This window comes from Nicotiana tabacum, chromosome 7, assembly GCF_000715075.1.
Source record: "Nicotiana tabacum cultivar K326 chromosome 7, ASM71507v2, whole genome shotgun sequence".
Taxonomy (NCBI): domain Eukaryota; kingdom Viridiplantae; phylum Streptophyta; class Magnoliopsida; order Solanales; family Solanaceae; genus Nicotiana; species Nicotiana tabacum.
In genome coordinates this window covers 4,581,703-4,603,807 of record NC_134086.1, presented here as the reverse complement: position 1 = coordinate 4,603,807, position 22,105 = coordinate 4,581,703, and the positions used below count along the sequence as shown (strand labels likewise).

Genomic DNA, 22,105 nt, shown 5'->3' with positions numbered 1-22,105 from the left:
ACCGTCCTCAGCCACAGAGATTCGTAGCTTTCCTGGGTTGGTAGGCTATTATCGCCGGTTTGTTCAGGGATTCTCATCCATTGCATCGCCCTTGACCAAGTTGACTCATAAAGGTGCTCCATTTGTATGGACGAACGAGTGTGAGGAGAGCTTTCGGAAGCTCAAGATAACTTTGACCACAACTCCAGTATTGGTTTTGTCATTAGCTTCAGGTTTATATACCGTATATTGTGATGCTTCTAGAGTTGGGATTGGTTGTGTATTGATGTAGGAGGGTAGAGTTATCGCTTATGCTTCTCGTCAGTTGAAACCTTATGAGAAAAACTACCCTGTTCATGATTTGGAATTGGCTTCCATAGTTCATTCATTGAAGATTTGGAGGCATTACTTGTATGGTGTATCTTATGAAGTATTCATGGATCATCGCAGTCTTCAGCATTTGTTCAAGCAGAAGGATCTTAATTTGAGGCAGCGGAGATGGCTAGAGTTGCTTAAGGATTATGATATTACTATTTTGTATCATCCGGGAAAGGCCAATGTAGTGGCCGATGCTTTGAGCCGAAAGGCAGTGAGTATGGGGAGTTTGGCATAAATTCCAGTTGGGGAGAAACCCCTTGCAGTTGATGTTCAGGCCTTGGCCAATCGGTTTGAGAGGTTGGATATTTCGGAGCCTAGTCGGGTGTTGGCTTGTGTGGTTTCTCAGTCTTCCTTATATGATCGCATCAGAGAGCGCCAGTATGATGATCCACATTTGCTTGTCCTTAAGGACAGAGTTCAACATGATGATGCCAGAGATGTGACCATCGGTGATGATGGTGTGTTGAGGATGCAGGGCTGGATTTGTGTGCCCAATGTGGATGGGCTTAGAGAGTTGATTCTGGAGGAGGCCCATAGCTCGCGGTATTCCATTCATCCGGGTGCCACGAAGATGTATCAGGATTTGAGACAACACTATTGGTGGAGAAGAATGAAGAAAGATATTGTGGGATTTGTAGCTCGGTGTCTTAATTGTCAGCAGGTGAAATATGAGCATCAGAGACCGGGTGGCTTGCTTCAGCAGATGGTTATTCCCGAGTGGAAGTGGGAGAGGATCACTATGGACTTTGTGGTTGGACATCCTCAGACTTTGAAGAAGTTTGATGCTATTTGGGTGATTGTGGATCGGCTGACCAAGTCTGCGCACTTCATTCCTGTGTGTACTACTTATTCTTCAGAGCGGTTAGCAGAGATATATATCCGGGAGATTGTTCGGTTGCATGGTGTTCTGGTTTCCATCATCTCAGATAGTGGTACTCAGTTTACTTCCCAGTTTTGGAAGTCTGTTCAGCGAGAGTTGGGTACTCAGGTGGAGTTGAGCACAAATTTTCATCCTCAGACGGACGAGCAGTCCGAGCATACTATTCAGATATTGGAGGACATGTTGCGTGCTTGTGTTATTGATTTCGGAGGTTCATGGGATAAATTTCTACCGCTTGCAGAGTTTGCCTATAACAACAACTACCAGTCGAGTATTCAGATGGCTCCATATGAGGCTTTGTATGGGAGGCGGTGTAGATCTCCAGTTGGTTGGTTCGAGCCCAGCGAGGCTAGGCTATTGGGGATAAATTTGGTTCAGGATGCCTTAGAGAAGGTGAAGGTGATTCAGGAGAGGCTTCGTACAACGCAATTGCATTAGAAGAGTTATGCGGACTGGAAGGTTCGAGATGTATCCTACATGGTTGGTGAGAAGGTCTTGCTGAAGGTTTCGCCCATGAAGGGTGTTATGAGATTTGGAAAGAAAGGGAAGTTAAGTCCACAGTTCATTGGGCCTTTTGAGGTAGTTAGGAGGATTGGGGAGGTGGCTTATATTCTTGCTTTGCCACCCAGCTTGTCGAGTGTGCATCCGGTATTTCATGTTTCTATGCTCCGGAAGTATGTTGGGGACCCGTCTCATGTTTTGGACTTTAGTACGGTTCAGTTGGATGATGATTTGACCTTTGATGTGGAGCCAGTAGCTATTTTGGGTCGTCAGGTTCAAAAATTGAGATCAAAGGATATAACTTCAGTTAAGGTACAGTGGAGAGGTCAGCCCATGGAGGAGGCTACCTGGGAGACCGAGCGGGAGATGCGGAGCAGATATCCTCACCTGTTTCAGGCTTAAGGTATGTTTCTTGACTCGTTCGAGGACGAACGTTTGTTTAAGTTGGGGAGGATGTGACGACCCGACCAATCGTCTCATGAGTTACCGCTCCATTTTCCCCATTTCTGCTTCTATATGCTTCGTTATCCATATTTTATGTGGTCGAGTTGATTGGTTTGCGTTTGGTGTGATTTTGGTAAGAAATGAGATACTTAGTCTCTTTTAAGAAGACTTAAGTTGGAAAAGTCAACTGAATGTTAACTTATGAGTTAGAGGGCTCGGATTTGAGTTCCAATGGTTCGGTTAGCTTCGGGAGGTGATTTATGACTTCGGAGTGTGATCGGAATTGGTTTTGGAGGTCCGGTGTAGAATTAGGCTTGAATTGGCAAAGTTAGTATTTTGGCGATTCCCGGTTGGTAGTTGAGATTTTGATCTGAGGGTCAGAATGGAATTCCGAGAATTACAGTAGCTTCATTATGTCATTTGGGATGTGTGTGCAAAATTTCAGGTCATTCGGACGTGTTTTGGTTAGGTTTTTGATCGAAAACGTATTTCGGAAGATTCTAGAAAATTAGGCTTGAATTTGATGTGATTTAGTAGATTTGGTGTTGTATGAGGTGTTTTCATGATTGGAACAAGTTTGAATAAGGTATTGGGTCATGTTTGTATTTTTGGTTGAGGTCCCAGGGACCTCGGGGTGATTTCGGATGGTTAACGGGAAGATTTGAACTTGAATGATAGCAGAAAGTATGCTGCTTCTGGTGTTTTCGCACCTGCGGCTTGGGAACCGCAGGTGCGGTGCCGCACGTGCAAGGGGAAAAGCCGCAAATGCGAAGTTTGGGCTGGGGAGCAGTTTCCGCAGAAGCAGTTGAGGTGGCCGCATCTGCGAAGCCGCAAATGTGGAAGTCCAGTCGCAGAAGCGACTTTTGGAATTTTAATGAGAAACCGCAAAAGCGGTTGGTTGGACCGCAAATGCGGTACCGTAGGTGCGGTAAAGGGGTCGCAGATGCGAAAACCCTTGGGCAGAATGTATATATGTCTCTTCTTCGCGATTTTTAAAGGGTTTAACCATTTTTAACTTCTGACTTAGAGTTTTTGGGCGATTTTGAAGAGAGATTTCAAGGGAACTTCGATAAGGTAAGGATTTTGGACTTAAAACACACTTCTATGGTGGTATTTCATGAATTAGGACTGAAATATAAGGAATTAATGGACTAAAAATGGAGGTTTAGGGCTTGAGTTTAAGAGGACTTAAATTAAGGATTTGAGGGGTCAACTGAACTCCGATTCTGGTGTTTTTGATATGTATGAACTCGTGGGGAGATAAGGAATCTAATGATGTGAAAATTCTGAGTTTTGAGAAGTGGGCCCGGGGCTCAGGTTTTGCCAATTTCGAGATTTTTGACATTTTTCGATTGTTTTCACTTGGGCTTTGTTCCCTTAGCATATTGTGAAGTATTCGTTCTGGTTTTGGTCAGATTTGACGTGCGAGGAAGCCGATTTGAGAGGCAAGGGCATAGTGAGCTAGAGTTTTAGCCGGTTCGAGGTGAGTAATGAATGTAAATGATGTTCTGAGGGTTTGAAACCCCGGATTTGCACATCGTAGTGCTATATTGAGGTGAGACACGCGCTTGATGATGAGCGTGAGGTCGTTTACTATTGGGGATTGTGACTTGGTCCGTCTTGAGTGACGCTTTTATCGCGTATTTGATTAAAGCTTATTTGTTATCCTCATTATTTGGATTGATTGCCATATTTGGGCTTCGTGCCAACTATTTGAACCCTCTGGGGAGTTTTATCACTATTTCCTCACTGTTTAGATTTACTACTTGAACTCAGTCGTACCCTTTTCCACTGTTTTACAATTTAGCCACTTTTACTCGGTTTTTGAAACTAAAAAGATATATTAAATGATGTTTTGGGTTGAGAACTACTATTTTACTAAATACCCGAGAGGCTTATATGATTTTTGGACTGAGCATGGCCAAGGGCCAGATGTAAGGATACTATGGGATCGGGCTGCGCGCCGCAACAGTATTATGTTGATATTGATATGAGGCCGAGGGCCTAGTTGATGCCACAAGATGGCTTGATATTGCGCTTGGGCTGTATGGGGCCCCTCCCGAAGTCTGCACTCCCCCAGTGAGCGCCGTCGACGATAAATATACGGATCGGGCTGCATGCCACAATGAGTACTATAGGGTACCATTCTATATGTTGATTTTCGTTACTTAACTGCTTATTTGTTGTAGTATCTCCATATTTCGTTTCCATTAGTTTATTGCTTTCATATTACTTGTTTAAACTGCCGCATTATAGATTACTCTGTGATTTTCGTGATTTCTTATTCTCAGTCATTATTTATGCTTATTACTCACTGGGTCGGAGTACTCACATTACTCCCTGCACCTTGCATGCAGATCCAGGTATTCCAGAGGCTGAGTGAGGATATTCTGTCGATCAGTTCATATCCGGGAGCATCGAGGTAGCTGAACGACGTCCGCAGCCCGGATCTCTCCTTTTTAACCTTTCATTTTATCTGCATTTCCTAAACTGATTATGTATTAGGCTGTTAAACTTGTGCTAGAGGCTCGAGACTTGTGACACAAGATCTGTATGGGTTATGTAGTGGTATTATCATCTGAATTTCCACATATTTGACTCATTGTCTTAAACTTTTATTATGATAAATTGGCAATTTAATTGTGTTAGCTAATAATGAATTGTATAAGAAATGGGTCGAGGTTGTTAGTTGGTCAGGCTTGCCTAGCAGTGTTTTGGGCGCCATCACGACCGGGGTTGGGGTCGTGACACACTGAATATTAAGTTTGTTGAATGCATTTCCAAAAGACTTGTGAGGTTTCTCAAACTGTGAGAACTTTAGCAAGTGGGGGATCATGCATGCATACATTTCATTGTCATTCATTCCTGCCTCATATGGCTCACTATATATGGAATCGTACACATCAATCTTTTTCTCATTCAAGTCCAATACCCCCAAAAGAAAATATGTCACAACATCATTATCTTCTAAAGGAAGCCGACATGGAAAAAAGATTTTGTCTACCTCAGTCCAAGCAATTCCACATCTACGACTATCACCCCACACATATGGTGTCAGAAACAATTGATTATCACCATATCAAAACTCATCTACTACATCTTCATTGAAATCCTTGTACACAAGCACCATATAGTTATCAAAAAGTATATCTGTAGTTGTGCAACGAAAAGGATGGTCGCGAGAGTGGTAGCATTCATTCTTTCTCAGATAATATAGGGCAATGTCAATATGCTTCATAAAAAGGCAAAAAATAAAACAAATCCATCAGTCATAAAATAATTAAAAAACAATAAATTAAGAATAAAGAAAATAAATGCCTTGCGAATTATCAAACCTTATCATCAAGCACAAAGCTACTATCTGAAAGCTTAAGGAAGAACATTTTGCTACTGATTTTTTGATGATACAATTTGTATAGATTCTTTCTCACACCATTATCATCAGCATATATATCAGTTTGTCCCCTGAAAAGTTTGAAAATATGAAAGTTAGAAGTTAGTCCTCATTTCCTGGTTAAGGACATCTAGTCCTGAACTTAAACTTTCAAGTTGAAAAGTTAAGGACACTTGGTCCTGAAGTTTGAGTTTCAAGTTGAAAAGTTAAGGACACTTGGTCCTGAAGTTTGAGTTTCAAGTTCAAAAGTTAAGGATACATGGTCCTGAACTTAGACTTACAAGTTCAAAAGTTCAGGACACTTTGTCCTGAACTTAGACTAACAAGTATAAAAGTTAAAGACAGACAGTCCTTAACTTATAGTTCCAACTTCAAAAGTTGAGGACACTTGGTCCTGAACTTAGACTTTCAAGTTCAAAAATTAAGGACACTTGGTCCTGAAGTTTGAGTTTCAATTTGAAATGTTAAGGACACTTGGTCCTAAACTTCAAGTTTTAAGTTGAAAAGTTAAGGACACTTGGTCATGAACTTCAAGTTTCAAGTTCACACATGGTCCTGAACTTAGACTTTCAACTTCAAAAGTTGAGGGCACTTGGTCTTGAACTTAGACTTACAAGTTCAAAAGTTAAGGACACATGGTCCTGAACTTTGACTTACAGGTTCAAAAGTTCAGGACACTTGGTCCTGAACTTTAAATTCCAAGTTGAAAAGTTAAGGACACTTGGTCCTTAACTTTGATTTCCAAATTCAAAAGTTAAGGACATTTAACTTTAGGAATTTCAATATCAATATACTTAGTCCTAAATTTAAAATTACAAGTTAAGGACACGAATTTAAGTAATTAACAAATAATGAAATACATTTAGGGACTTACGCTTTTTTGCAACCTTTCCTTTTCTCCTTGCCCAACCACACAATGAATTTCTTCAATAATTTTTCATCATATTTGGCATAATGAAAAATACATGTACGAGTATATTTTGATTTTATCTAGCCCGTTTTATTGGGAGTATTTTCATTGTGCACCATCGATGTTCCTGTTTTTCTTTCCTGTTCAAAAGGAGATTTCAACTGCCAACTAAGCTTCTTATTCCTTTTACCTCGACCAACCTCTTCTTCAATATTTCCTTCAACCTCCATAGACAAACCCTCACCAATGCTTATTTGTGTACTTGTAGGAGTAGGAATAAGAATAGAAAATGATGGACTATCATAACCAATACTATCTCTCTTCCTTTTCCTAGTATATTGGTTAAGATCTTCATCTTTGTTTTGCTCTGCAGACAACACTATATATATATATATATATATATATTAGTTTGTTGCAAGTCGTCAAATGAAGAGACAAAAACTAAGAACATTATTTTTGAACTATACTGGCATTTTCAATTATGAATATAATATTTAGGACACAATCAATACCTGTCTTGTTCACACCGCCTTCTTGTATTTTTTCAACAGACAATTGAACTGACATATTGGTTGCATTTTCTTTATCTTCCAACTGCACATTTTCTTTATCTTGCAACTGTTCTCCATGTCTTTCAATTGCAAGTTCACAAGATTCTACAAAATATTTACAAGAGCTAAACACAATTAGTACTTGTTACTAATCTTTGATTAAAATAAATATGTATAAAATTAAAAAAAACACTGTCTAACCGTTTGCAACTGTCAAAATCATCGTAGTTAAATCATTATCTTCACTAGCATTTTCTTGGCTTCCAATATTATCGGTAAGAGAGCAAGGTGTAGAGAGAACACATGTTCCATCTATGCATCTGGAAATAATCTCACTTATGCTTGTTCCTTGGGTATTTTCTAAGTCTTGAGATTGTACTCGACTTTTCTCTTGATGCTCCACTCCATCTTCTTCCCTTGCAGCTTCAAAAGATTCTGTAACATTTACAATTAATATCCATTCTAATAGTTCACTAAAACTAACATTCAACATATCATGAAAATTTCATTTAACCTTGATTGGCATAATTTTGAACTCCAAATTTCTTTTTATATGAGAGAGGTGTAGACATATCATATGTTCCTTCTAAACATTTGCATACAATCTCACTGACACTTGTTTCCAATGAACTTTCTAAATCCTGAGATTGCACTCCATATTTACAAATTTTTTCTGTTACTCCTGTCTCTTTTGGATTTTCCTGGTCTTGACATTCTACTATATCTTGAACTTCCACTCTATCAATAGATTCTACATATATTTGTAATCGCAAAAAAGTTTATATGTATTACGCTATTGAATATAAATTTCAATGACAAAAAATTCAAAATCTATATCTAACCTTTCCCAATTTCAGTGCCAATATCTACATCTATATCATCTAGATGTGCATCTCTATAATCGCTTTCATATTGAACTTCTGCATGCACATTCGTACATCACCACCTGCATCTTTGTTAATTGTAACAGTAGGTTTTGTACCATCACAATGATCATCAACTCCATCTTTAGTAATTGGAACACTAGATTCTCTCTCTATGTTCCTTTCATCAGGTTTTACAAAAATCTTCAACAAAGTATCAATCTTTGATCCTAGACTTTTCTTTAAATCATATGAAAGAAACTAAGTTAGAAAGTTAAGGACAGATAGTCCTAAACTTCAAGTTACAAGTAAAAAAGTTAAGGACAGACAATCTTTAACTTAGAGTAACAAGTTCAAAAGTTAAGGACACTTGGTCCTAAACTTCAAGTTTCAAGTTCAAAAGTTAAGGACATGCAGTCCTTAACTTTCAATTACAAGTTAAAAAGTTAAGGACAATAGGTCTTGAACTTCAAGTTTCAAATTGAAAAGTTAAGGATACTTGGTCCTGGACTTCAAGTTTCAAGTTCAAAAGTTCAGGACAGATGGTCTTAAACCTAGACTTACAAGTTCAAAAGTTAAGGACATTTGGTCATAAACTTCAAGTTTCAAGTTCAAAAGTTAAGGACATGCAGTCCTTAACGTATAGTTACAAGATCAAAAGTTAATGACAATAGGTTCTTAACTTCAAGTTTTAAGTTCAAAAGTTAAGGACAAACAATCCTTAACTTTGAATTCCAAGGTCAAAAGTTAAGGACCATGGTCCTGAACTTCAAGTTTCAAGTTCAAAAGTTCAGGACAGATGGTCCTGAACTTAGACTTACAAGTAAAATTTTTTAGGATAGATAGTCCTTAACTTTGAGTTACAAGTTCAAAAGTTAAGGACACAAGGTCCTGAACTTAGACTAACTAAAATTAATGATATTACCTTGATATCATTTTGAATCTTTTTTTTCTGATACAACTATTTTCTGATTTATTCTAGCAACTTCAGCCTGCAGATCCTTTTTAAACTTCTCTGATAATTTCTTAATCATAAACCATAAAAACAAAAAAGTCTCATAAGCAAAAAACAATCAAATAAAAAACTAATGCTATTCAAAGACAGAAAACCTACTTTAACAATTTCCTTAAGCATGGCTTCATCAAATTGTATGGAAGAAAGCATTGAGCTTTGATCTCGAGAAATTGGCTCATGCACACTAAAAAGCTCTGCATCTTCTTCAATAGGAATAAATGGTGCCACCTCGATCAACTTATACACCTATTATATAACAAAAAACACAAGTTTTCAGAACTAAAACAAATAAACAAAAAAAGCTAGTAATTAGATTAACTTACATTTTCATTATGGAAGTATTTGTTTACACAAAGAATCATATTGTGGAGATTTCATTTCCGAATAACATAACATCCGAGGAAAATCACATTCTCGGAAGTTCACAAATTGTTTTTCCTGGAAAATAGGCAATACTTCCATAATCCAAATACAAAAAGCAAAAGGAAAGCCAAGTATAATGTAACTATCCTTGTCTTTATCTTTGTCTTTGTCTTTCTCATTCTCATTCTCATTGGGCTTCAAACAACTCTTCAATGATTTTAATAACGTTTCATAACAAAGAGAGACCCAGTTGAAAGAAGAGCAGAGTTCATCATCATCTACAATTTTCATTATTTGCTCGGACACATTCCTATTCTTCCGCCTCCCCATCAAAATAGATTCAACAAAATAAATTGTTGCCAACTTCACAGCATCATCATCATCACTGCCTACAAATGATGCAGCTATACCATTTGGGTGACTAGTAATAAAATTAAACAAATCACCCAACTCAACTCTATCCTTTCCGGGAAAATAGACTTTCGAAAGCCTATTTTCTTTTTCATGCAAACCTTTGATGTCTAGTGAAGAATAACACTTCAAACTAGTAATTATATGAAATGCTTCACGTGCAAACTGAATTTCATGGTCAAAAACCTTGGATGTCATCGAATCAGGGTCATTATTTACAATTTCTGAAAGCAATACACAGTGAATAAGTTTACCAAAGAACTTCACACTTTATAATCAGAAAAAGTTTCCGAAAATACCATCCCTCAACTTCTTCCACTGTCTGTTCGACAATTTTTTTATTGTTTCCTTATACTGTAAATCTCCTTTCCAATAGCTCATTAAATTACGCCAAACATCAAAGTCGAACACACGATCGCCTTCCATTAGCACACTACAAATAAGGAAAAAGAACATAAAAGATTAGGACTAAAAGATTAGAACTTACAGTTTCAAGTTGAAAAGTTCGAGGCACTTGGTCCTGAATTTCAAGTTTCAAGTTAAAAAGTTAAGGACAGGCAGACCTTAACTTAAAGTTTCAAGTTCAAAAGTTAAGGACAATAGGTCCTGAACTTCAACTTTCAAGTTCAAAAGTTAAGGACACTTGGTCCTTAACTTCAAGTTTCAAGTTAAAAAGTTAAGGACAGGTAGTCCTTAACTTATAGTTTCAAGTTGAAAAGTTAAGGACACTTGGTCCTGAACTTCAAGTTTCAAGTTCAAAAGTAAAGGACACTTGGTCCATAACTTTGAATTCCAAGTTCAAAAGTTAAGGACACTTAGTCCTGAACTTTGACTTACAAGTTAAAAAGTTAAGGACACTTGGTCCTTAACTTAGAGTTACAAATTAAAAAGTTAAGAACATGCAGTCCTTAACTTATAGTTTCAAGTTGAAAAGTTAAGGATACTTGGTCCTGAACTTCAAGTTTAAGTTCCAAAGTTAAGGACACTTGGTCCTAAACTTCAAATTTCAAGTTCAAAAGTTAAGGACATTGAGTCCCTAACTTTGAGTTCCAAGTTCAAAACTTACTTGGTCCTTAACTTTTATGAACACAGTTAACTAAAAATTCATAACCACAGTTAGCTTATGAATTCGTACGACTATTTTTATGAAATGTCCTTACATAATCTAATATATTGATTGAACCACAAACACATTTCAATACCAAAAATTTCTGAATAACTTCCTCACGGAACTCCACTACTTATTCGACACTGAATCAACTTATAATCATTATTTTTGAAATTTCACACATACTTGACACAATATTGATCACGATTACGCATATACAAAAACAAAAATGCATAAAAGCAAAAAAAAAATACCAGTTCGATCGTTCAATGTAGAGAAGATGACGAAGGAGAAAGATTAAGTGCAGCTGGTTTGCATGCAAGGACGATACATATACTGAGGAGCACACGAAAGTTGCCTCTGAAATTTTCCCTCTGAAAAACGAATAAAACAAGGGTTTAAAAATATAAGAATTGAAGGAAGGGTAAAACTGTCTTTTCAAAATAATTTTAATAGAGTAGTGACTATTTTTGCTCAGTACTAGAATTAATAGATAAAAAATAAACACCACCTTACTTAGTGGCTACCACACGCCATTTTTATTCTGAACTCCTTTTTGATTTGTTTATGACCATAAATTTCAAAAGTTTTTATTTTTTATTAAACTCCGTGCCCAATCAAACATGTTCATATAAATCGGAACGGAAGGAGTATTACATTATATTAAAAATATTTTTGAAGCTGTTTTAGCGCAACAACTTTGTTCTCTCTCCCTCAGAATATATCCTTCGATGTGAAAGAGCAAAACAAAGTTCTGCATATCACATGGATGGACCGAATAAAGGGACTCCATTATTGCTTGACAAGTACCGTTTGCCCGTCTAAAGAACCAAAAGGTTATTCCTTTAGTGGCACATTTTTTTGTTATATTCTAAAAAGTATTATTATATTTAAATTTTTTTTAATAATATAAATAATTTTAGACCACAAATTTCAAATAAATAGCGCCACATAAATTAGGATGCAAGTAAGAAATGATATGGACCCTCCATCCGTCACGGGCTCCAGCAGCGACGCTATGTATGATCTAGGGTGGTCAATTGAATACTTTCCGCCGAAAATTTATATTATATATAGGATAAACTATGGGGAAAAAATAAAAAATAGCCAGATTTATAATTGGTAATTGAAAAGTAGCCACAATTTTAAAAATAATCGAAATTTAGCTATTTTTTCATATAAAGATGAAATCTCAACAAAACATCCTTAAAATCCGGAAAAAAATCCAGCATAATATGATGGAGTTCGAATTTTTTACATATGAGTTTCTAGTATAACGTGATGGAATTTCATAATATGTTGGAGTTCCAATATAATATATTGGATGTGTTTTATACGCAGGAGCGTCATAATCCAACATATTATGCTAGATTTTTCTGTGTTTCAGCAAAATAGTAACTATTTTTCAATGACTCTGCAAATGCTGGCTCGAGCCCGCATATTAGCTCTGAAATTCAAATTAGTTGAGTTCCAAAACAAGTACCGGACTGAAAAACTCGAAAAGATAATGCTATAATTCAGAGCTCATATATAATAGGTTGGACCATGCATACTTTATTTTCATATTCCTTGATGAGATTCTTAAGAAATCTTCAAAATAATTATTCATCCACTGAACCTAACATATATCTTCCTCCTTCCGAACTCCTTCATTAGGTAGTTTTCTCCTACAGCAACTTTTACTTTTTACAGGTATTTCAGTAAACTTTTTCTAACAACACTTGAAACATACTACTCCTATATATATGATCATTTCTGTGATTTCTTTTATTTACTCCTGAATCTTATAATTTTAATGTTCATCTCTTGTGCTTCCTCTTAGGATATATTGTATCGGAAATTGGAGTTACAAAAGAAGAAGGAAGAAGCCAAAATACGCTTGATTGATTGTAAGACTTGAACTGAACTTGTGTTAACTTATCTTCTTTTCCCAGGAATTAAGAACGGACAAATTCTATAGTTAAACAGAAAAAATCATCATTAATCCTATTTAGCGACGGATTATCAAAAAACTATGTTAACTACGAGCGATTTAGTGACAGAATTAGTAATGAAGTTCGTAGTTAATTCCAATTTTTTTAGTAGTGCTAAATTGGTTTCATTTGCAATCTACAAAATCTATTTCTTATATTGCTAGAAGAGCTACATGAATCCATTTAACTTTTGTCTTAATACTACTACTCTCTCCATCCCAATTTATGTGATAGTGTTTGACTGATCATTGAGTTTAAGAAAAAAAAATTGAAACTTATGGTTTAAAATAAAACTTCGATATTTATATGTCTATAAATCATCTCGTTGCTAGTTACTTACCTTCTTGGAGCAACTGTCATGTTGTTTCCTTGTGACCTATAGGTCACGGGTTCGAGTCGTGGACATCAGGGTAGGCTGCCTACATCACACCTCCTTGAGTGCGGCCCTTCCCCAGACCCTACGTGCATATGGGATGCTTTGTGCATCGGGTTGCCCTTTTTTTTACTAGTTACTTACCTCAAAAAAATATATGAAAGAAGGGAAGTTCGTATAATATATTTGATATCGCAAAATAGATGTGCGCAATATGTCAAAACCTAAGGGAAATTTGTGAAATTTTTCATAATAAAAATGGGCAGAATGTGTATAATCTTTCATAAGAATTATAGATTATGATAGTAGTATTAAAAGACATTAATAAAATTTCCCTCTTAGTGAAGATTAATATGACAAGGGTTTGGTGAACTTGCAGGGGTTTTCTACTTTTTTAATTTATCTACGGAAGATGGCGCATAACGACATTGAGGATATGTTAGATCACCTGAGAAAGATTAAGAGTAGAGGTGATTTGAATGTTGTCAAGATTGAGACACTTGAAATGGAGCTAAGATTTTTGAGAACCTTTATCAATTACCCTCATGCTCTTTTGCCTGATTCCTTAGTAGAAATCAGAAAGAAGGCAAAATTGATTGTGGAAATGCTTCACTCGGTTTTTGGTGGTATTCCATGTGAATACAAAACTAGTCTTAATGTGGAAAGGCTAGTATCAGAGTTGCAGGAAATTAGTGAAGATAACGGTACCCGTTTAATATACAACTTTGAGCTGAATGATTCCTATATGTTAGAATATATGGATTACCTTGACCAGAATCTAAATGATGCATCGAGGTACTTGGTTCGATCTGTCACTTTTTTCGCGGAAAAAATCAATATCCTGCTGAAGACAGATGGATACTTAAGGCAAGTAAAAGTCATTCAAAACAAATTAAGGTTTTTAAGATACCTATATGGTACAGAGATAAATAGTTATGTCGACCGTGAGAAGTTGGAAGGTATGCAAGCCCGAATACAGTTCATGGCTGACAATGTGGGACAGTTCTGTCTTGCTCTTTGGGTTAAAGAGGATGGAGATGATACATCTAATATCGAGAGTAAACCTCGTTATCTACTATGCTTGGTTGTGATAGTGGAGTTGGAAATGAAAAAGATTTTTCTTTGTGAACTGAAGGCCTCAAAGTTTACTCTATCAAGAACTTTCAAGGATAAGAAATTACCAAAAGGACTTTCATATCAAGTCCACTGTCTTCTGGTGTATCTTAGAGATAAAAATCTTGATAACTTTCCCACTATTTTCTCTGCTCGAAACATTGATGTGGCAATAGAGTTCTTGTTAGTTTTTCTCGGCGATATACCAAATCATGTTATTAATGGTAATAGGTTGAATGAAATCTTAGAAAAGGTTGGAGTTCTTGTGGGCGACATACTTTATGTAATTCAAATGCAGCTTCTTTCAGGATCGACAATCAAAGATGATGCGAGCAAGATTGATCTTGGCACGATACAGTTATTGGAGAAAATTGAAGATCTAAAGGCACAACTAGAGAGGTGCTACAAATCCTTAAAATACAGGCCATCTCAGTTTCCCACAGTTGGTGGATTGAGCTTTTTGGATTCGCTCCTAAGGAAATTGAACGAGATGTTGAAATCGAAAACATGTTTAGATTTCATATTGAAACCTCATATTGTCATTTTAGAGAAAGAGTTCGCAAATCTAACATCTGTTTTCAGAGATATTGCAAAGGTGCAACATGAACATGAAAATCTTAAAGATCTTCAAAGGCGTACAATCAATTTGGCATACGAAGCTGAAGTTGCCATTGACTCTATTCTTGCTCAGTGTAATGCTCTTTGGTATCTTTTTTGCTCGCTTCCTGCAATCTTAAAAGAGATCAAGCATATTAGTGCGGAGGTGACCATGATGTGGTCGGAGAACCTTGCTTTTAAGTCCTGCTCTACGGTAGAGCCATCTAAACATATGCCAACTCAACATAGAAATCTTATGAATGGTGAGGAGATAGTTGGTTTTGATAATGACATGAAAAGAATAATTCGGTATCTGACACGAGGGACAAATGAGCTAGATGTCATCCCAATTGTTGGGATGGGGGGTCAAGGTAAAACAACGTGTGTTAGAAAGTTGTACAATAATGACATCATTATTTATCATTTTGATGTTCGAGCATGGTGTGTCATTTCTCAAACATATAGCCGGAGAGAGCTACTACAAGAGATTTACAATCAAGTTACTCGTTGCAAGGACAAGGTAGATGATATTGGCGAACTAGCTGACATGTTGAGGAAAAGCTTAATAGGAAAGAGATATCTCATTGTCTTGGATGATATGTGGAATTGTATGGCATGGGATGACTTAAGACTTTGTTTCCCTGATGTTGTAAATAGAAGCAGAATTGTAGTAACAACTCGTCTTGAGAAAGTGGGTGAACATGTCAAGTGCTATACTGATCTTTATTTCCTTCCATTCCTCACGCCCGAAGAGAGTAGGGAATTGTTGCAGAAAAAAGTGTTTCAAAACGAAGCTTGCCCACATGAACTTCAGGATGTGAGTCTAGATGTTGCAAGACGATGCAAAGGGTTGCCCCTAGTGGTTGTCTTGGTAGCTGGAATAATCAAAAAGAAGAAAATGGAAAGATCTTGGTGGCATGAGGTTAAAAAGGCTCTATTTTCCTATCTTGACCGTGAGTTTGAAGACTATTGTCGGGCAACTATGCAGTTAAGTTATGATAACTTACCCGACTATTTAAGACCTTGCCTTCTCTACATGGGGATGTTTCCAGAGGATGAAAGGATCCCGGTGTCTAAATTGATAAGTTTATGGATAGCGGAAGGCTTCGTGCAGAACATTGAATCTGGGAGATTAACGGAAGAGACAGCTGAAGGTTACTTGATGGATCTCATTAGCAGTAACATGGTAATGGTTGCAAGGAGAAGATATAACGGTAAAGTCAAATACTGCCAGGTTCATGATGTAGTGCTTTACTTTTGCTTGGAGAGGAGTAGACAAGAAAAGTTTATGTTGGCAGTGAGGGGGAACATTCAACGTTCTGATTTGAAGGAAAGTCGAGTTAGCTTCAGTTTCAGTAATGAGCTTTCCAAGTTTGCATCCAAAACATGGAAGTCTCTCCACCAACACTTGAGGTCACTGATAACCACCAATGGAGGAGAATCCTTATATTGGAATCCCTTCAGTCAGTTTATTAATTTGATCAGGCTTCTTAAGGTCTTGGATTTGAGTTCCCATAAATTGGGTCGTTTGTCGTTAGATATGTTGAAACCACTAATTCACCTCAAGTACGTCGCACTTTTCACAGACAAATTCGATTTTCATGGAAAATCACATCTTCCCCATCTAGAAACTTTAATTCTCAAGTGTTTAATGCGTACGCAGTTATCAGCGAATTTTTGGAAAATGAAAAAATTAAGGCATGTAGATTTTATTGAAACTGGTTTTTTTTGGGAAAAGCAGATCTTTGAAGAATCCTCTAAGTTGGAAAATTTGAGAATATTAAAGGGTGTCGAATTTACACTCGATACTGATTGCTTGAATGTTTTAGTACAGAGGTGTCCAAATCTTCAAGAACTTGAAATCTTCTTTTTGAGCAAATATTGGCGAAATATTGATGAAGAAAAAATTTGTCTCAAATTGGAGAGTCTTACCCAGCTTCAATCACTTCGCCTTTTCTTTCCCTTGTCGGCTGTTGTACACTTGCCTTCAAATATAAAGAAATTGGTACTATGCGGGGCTTCGATGGAAAGCACTATTTTCTCCATTGCAGGACTACCAAGTCTAGAGTATCTCCAATTAAGGGATCTGCATTTTATTCAATCTGAAGAGTGGTGCCTTGGAGATATCACGTTCCCTAAACTTAGGGTGTTGAAGCTTATGAACTTAGGTATCTCAAGGTGGGATGCGTCAGAGGAATCTTTTCCCCGGCTTGAAACACTTGTTATAAAAATTTCTAGGTATCTCGAGGAGATCCCACTTAGCTTTGCAGATATTCCAACGCTGAAACAGATTAAGTTGATGAGGTGCAGCAACAATAAATCTCTGGTGGCTTCAGCTTTGAGAATTAAGAAAGAAGTTGAAGAGAATGAAGGATGCAACCGTGTAGAGATCATTATTGATGTAAGTAGAAGCAAACTCAAATGTGATGTTTTAGTGTCTTAACGTGCATCTAATGTGCAAACAATACAGGGTGTTTAATGGATGTTTCAGGCAGCTGTGAGTCAAGCATGTGCTTGTCACAATAACATGGTATAACAAGGATGTGTTGAATTTGACAATTGCTTAGGCATCAAAAGCACAGACAGAGTGGACGGACGGAGTTCTTTCTTAGCAAATTGTTGTAGTCATGCTGGGGTCTATTATGCGGAAACCCCAATCTCCTAATATTGTAACATTACTAAATCTGTTTTGATTGATCGATTGAGACGCATACCCTCTTTTAAGTTTGTTTCTAATGATTGTAGAACAATATCATATGGTCTTCCATTTGCTTTTGCAGTTTCACCTTCTATGTTGCACCTGCAAAATTCACCTCTTTTAAATTTACCAAGCCATAAAGAATGAAGCTAATAAGTTCCTTCTTAACATTCATCATTAAAAACTTAAGAGAGAATACAAGAGACAGGAAATGGATAAATCGAAAACTTTATGACTGATCGATGATATTTTGTTCTGACAAAATGAGCAGCTGGTTACAGTGTCTTTCTATATACAAATTGGTGACAACTTCAGCCGAGCACACAAAGTGAACAAGTTTAGCCCACGCCAGAAACTATTTGTGAGCACGTGATTTTTGTCCTATATGAATTATTCCAACAAATTCAAAACAAAATAATTTCTCTCAGTGTTTGCAATTTTGTGAATTTTTGTGGCATTTGCTGTTAATTATTCGCATTTTGTTTGTGCGTTTTAACTAATGAAAAATACAAAAATACGTTGCATTTGCATTTAGGGTTAATTTTACATTTTAGGATTAATTAGAAAATTAATTGTTGCATAAAATGGAAAAATCGCAAAATTAGTTTAATTTGCACTTTTAATTGTAGCTTTGATTTTGAGTAACTTTCTTTTGTTAGTTTGTTTTTAATTAATTGTGTTAATTATCATTTTAGGTTTAATTAATTTTTTTTAGTTCTAGGAATTAATTTTGATTTTAATTAAATTTCGAAAAAAGGGAAAAAAGGAAAAAAGAAAAAGAGTTTTGAATTAATTTTGTTTTGAATAAAAGATGAAAAGGGTTGGGCCAGTTTTCAAACTAAACTCCCAGGACCAAATCTTCCAATGTGAAACCCGCCCGAAATACCCTGTACCCAGCCCAAACCCGCGTTCAACCCGGTCCGGTTCCCCCCCAATATCCAAACGACGTCGTTTTGTTAGGTTTTGATCTGAGCCGTTGATCGTGCCTAGATCCAACGGACCAGAATTGGCCCTTCCCCCCGTATAAAAATGTCCGAACCACTCAGACCCCCCTTCGTCGTCTCCAACACTCCCAAAGACCCCAACGCAACCCCACCGCGCACCGCCGCCGGAAATCGCCCTACGACGGCGGTAGGTCTCCGATGGCCACCAAATTTACACCCTAGCTCCCTCTCCTTCTCCTCATTCCAAATCCACACCCCCTTTCCCTCGAATCACACCCGAATTTCTCAAATCTGGCTCAGAATCTCCAAACCCTAATCCGCCGCCCTATTTTTCCACTGCCTCAACCGGCGGCGCCACCTCCAAACACTACCAAAATAACACCCTAGACCCCCCACTCCCCTCTTTCCGAATCCATAACTCTTTTCCCTCGAACATGCCCCGAGCCCGTCGAATATTGAATTGAAGATGAGACCTAAAAAGTCAAACTCTAAAATCGGCAGATTTGGTGACGATTAAGACAAAAATAGACCTTGGTCATGTGTTTTCATCTGAGAACACATGATCGAGACCCCTTTCGGTCAAAATCGAGAGATTGAGGAAGAATTTCAAAGTTGGCCATCCTTGCTAGGTATTTCTGTTCGTTTGCTGGTCTTGCATGATTTCTTTTTGTCATTTTGATTTCATTTTTTTTGTCGTATCCGTTTTTCTTCTCTTCACCATAGGTTCATCTGTTAGTCTGTCCGTGTTGCATATTTAGCTTAATAGCATGTTTAATTCATTATTTAGTTCATCACCATCTCGTTTTCTTCCCCTGTTTCCTTTTTAGAAGGTTCTTGTTTTTTTAATTGGTTTGAATTCCCAATTCGGTCAGTTTTTAAAATTTTGGGTTTCTTTTGGGCTTCTAAAAATTCAAAAGCCCAAGAGGGGAATTAATGGGGATTATAGACTCGTGGGGGCTCTGAATTGGGTCAATTTGACCCATGTTTTGGACTGGTTCATTGGAGTAATTAACAAGGCTTAGAGGGGTAATTTGGGTAATCTAGGCTTATGGAATCTTTTCATAACAGAATAGGAAGCTTCCTGGAAGCTGAAAAGCAGGCTTACTTGGTAAACAAGCCAAAAATTCAGGGACTAAGTAGCAAAAACAAAAATATGAAAAGGGTCTAGGTGCAAGTCTGATCCTCCTTTAGCTGCCCTAGTGCCTTGCTTATAAAGACAACTTTTCTTGCCTTTGAAGGCAGAGATTTCTAAGAGCTGAAATCCAGAAAATATAGAAAAACTGCAAAAAAATAAATAAAAAATCTACTGTTTCATAGGAGATCGGGAAGAGCTAAAAAATACAGAAAACAGAGAAACGACTAAAAAAAGAGATAAAACTACTGTTTCATTGATTTTGCTTTGAATTTGGGAAGTTTCGATATTTTTGAAACAAATTTCCTGTTCATCTGGAGTAGAATGCTTTGAGTTTGGTTTGTCAAAAGCCTGGTTGAGGTCAGCTTCGATTACTGTTTGATTGAGAGTAGATCTGGACTATTTCCCATCATTTTTGTGGCTGAAATGGACTGTATTTGTTGAGTCTTGCTGTGCTGCTGCTGTTTCGATCATATACTGAAACTCACCTGCTCTTGTTTTCCTCTTATTTCCCAGGTACTTAGATCTGAATCCCAAATATGTAAAGAATGATTTATGGGATGTCTTTACCGAAGAGAAATGAATAATTGTGCTTTCTTTTACCAGATGTCATCTCTTCTTAGATTTTTTAGTTTGCTTTGTCGAGTCTTATCTCAACATGTCGTTTTATCAGGCTGTTTTGAAGTTTTTATAGTAAAGCTACAATGGGACTATATGTAGTATTTGTTGATTTCCATTTGTTTAATATCTAAGTTCTGCTGTTGTTAGAGGTGATCGTCAGCTTGAGATCCATGCATATTGTTGCGCAGATTTTTGAATGTCTTGTTAGTCACAAGATTGCTACAATTAAGACTGAATTGGATGGTTATTATATGACTAAGTGTGTAATAAAATTAAGCATGTATAGCTATATTCAGTGTGAAGTTTGAGTAAGGTTTATATTCAACTGCTTTCCAGTTGCTTTTCCTGTTCAGGTGATTGTTAAGTATTCACGTTATTTCATCAGACTTCACAATTGCTTTTCTCAAAAATTTCAATGGGCATGACACGAGATAGTGTGATTCAGAATTGACTTTGGTTTAATAGTGTAAAAATGAATGTAAAGGACTGGCTTCCATGTTGATGTGTGGACTCGAACTAGGGACCTCGTCGTTGGTTGAAACTGCCCTTGTCTAAGTTTGGACTCTCCCTTGAGTCAGTCTTGGACTGATACCAATTGGTAATTCAGAACATGTCCTACGTCTGTGAGCCATTGGGCCCCACGCTAAGCCAAAGTTTGGATTTCATGCTGTTAGCCTCTTGCATTTATAAAATGTATTCTCTTAGTTTGGCCCGCAGAAGAACCCGTGTCCATTAATATCGAGCAATTACAATTTTAGTAGCCCTTTTAATTAATTTGTCGTTTCTTAATATTGGAGATGTGCCATATTATAGTACAAGTAAGTTTATGGTCCTCATGAATTAGTGTAGACCCTTTAAATTAGAATAGATTTGAGGTGCGCCGTGCCAAACAAAAATCACAATTGCATGGCCTTCGTATTAATTTAGATATAAAAGTTAACAAATGTACGGAGTTTGCTTACGTGCAGTTAATATACTATCCTAATTATGGACACGTTCGCGTGACATGGTTACGATTTTCTAAAAAACAAAATCGGAGTATGCGTTCGCGCAACTTCAACCAAATTTTTCTTAAATAAATAGACAAGCGTTATTCGTTGTGGACACGTTCGCGTGACATGATTTTTGACACGCCAAACAAACGGGTACACATACGCGTGACTTGTTTCAAGATGTTTTCTTAATTAAAAGAGGTAAAAGCACATAGGTTCTAAAACGAGTAATTAAACAATTTTAATAAGCCAAGTATGATCAAAGCGACCTTGCTAGAACCACGGAACTCGGGAGTCCTAACACCTTCTCCCGGGTTAACAGAATTCCTTACCCGGATTTCTATGTTTGCAGACTGTAGTACAGAGTCAATTTTTTCCTGGATTCGGGATTCGAACCGGTCACTTGGGACACCATAAATTATCCCGAGTGGCGACTCTGAATTTTTAAACAAACAAATCCCATTTCGACTGTCCTTTAATTGGAAAAACTCCCTTATATTTATACCCTTTCCGGGGTTGTAGGTAAAAAGGAGGCGTGACACTATTTACATTTGATAGCCGAAAAAGTGTATAAAATTTGTATACTTTTTTGTATATATAATACATAATGTGTGTGTATGTATATATATATATATATATATATATATATAGAAGAGCTACTGCAATACAAATTGCAATGTTTAGAAAGAATACATTTCCTCCTCTCATTATTAAACAAGAGCAACAGCTGCTGCAATCACATTATATTATTTGATGATACTAGCGGCATACCGTACCTATATATTCGCGTAAAGATTAATTTCATAACAAAATGATCATCTAGACACCTCCAAAATTATGTGCCACATCCGCATTTGCATTTACG

At 37.0% G+C, this 22,105-nt stretch overlaps 1 protein-coding gene and 1 long non-coding RNA gene across 3 annotated transcripts; both read left to right on the top strand.

The window, feature by feature from the left end:
- The first annotated feature begins 12,351 nt into the window (after window positions 1-12,351).
- On the top strand, window positions 12,352-17,637 carry LOC107785739 (putative late blight resistance protein homolog R1A-3). Of its 2 annotated transcripts, XM_016607109.2 has the most exons (4): window positions 12,352-12,489; window positions 12,620-12,686; window positions 13,523-17,254; window positions 17,324-17,637. In XM_016607109.2, exons 3-4 carry the CDS (start codon window positions 13,556-13,558, stop codon window positions 17,330-17,332), a joined length of 3,708 nt encoding a protein of 1,235 aa, XP_016462595.2. In that variant the 5' UTR covers window positions 12,352-12,489; window positions 12,620-12,686; window positions 13,523-13,555; the 3' UTR covers window positions 17,333-17,637. The 2 variants fall into 2 exon arrangements, with proteins under 2 accessions (XP_016462595.2, XP_016462594.2); XM_016607108.2 differs by having other exon boundaries at window positions 13,523-17,637.
- A 1,354-nt stretch (window positions 17,638-18,991) lies between these two features.
- Window positions 18,992-20,566, top strand: LOC107785740 (uncharacterized). The gene is made up of 2 exons (XR_001647954.2): window positions 18,992-19,987; window positions 20,144-20,566. It is a non-coding gene; the product is annotated as an uncharacterized LOC107785740 (long non-coding RNA).
- Window positions 20,567-22,105: the final 1,539 nt, after the last annotated feature.

Excerpts from the sequence above, each read along its gene's own strand:
- LOC107785739 (XM_016607108.2), top strand. The coding sequence starts at position 13,556 with ATGGCGCATAACGACATTGAGGATATGTTAGATCACCTGAGAAAGATT.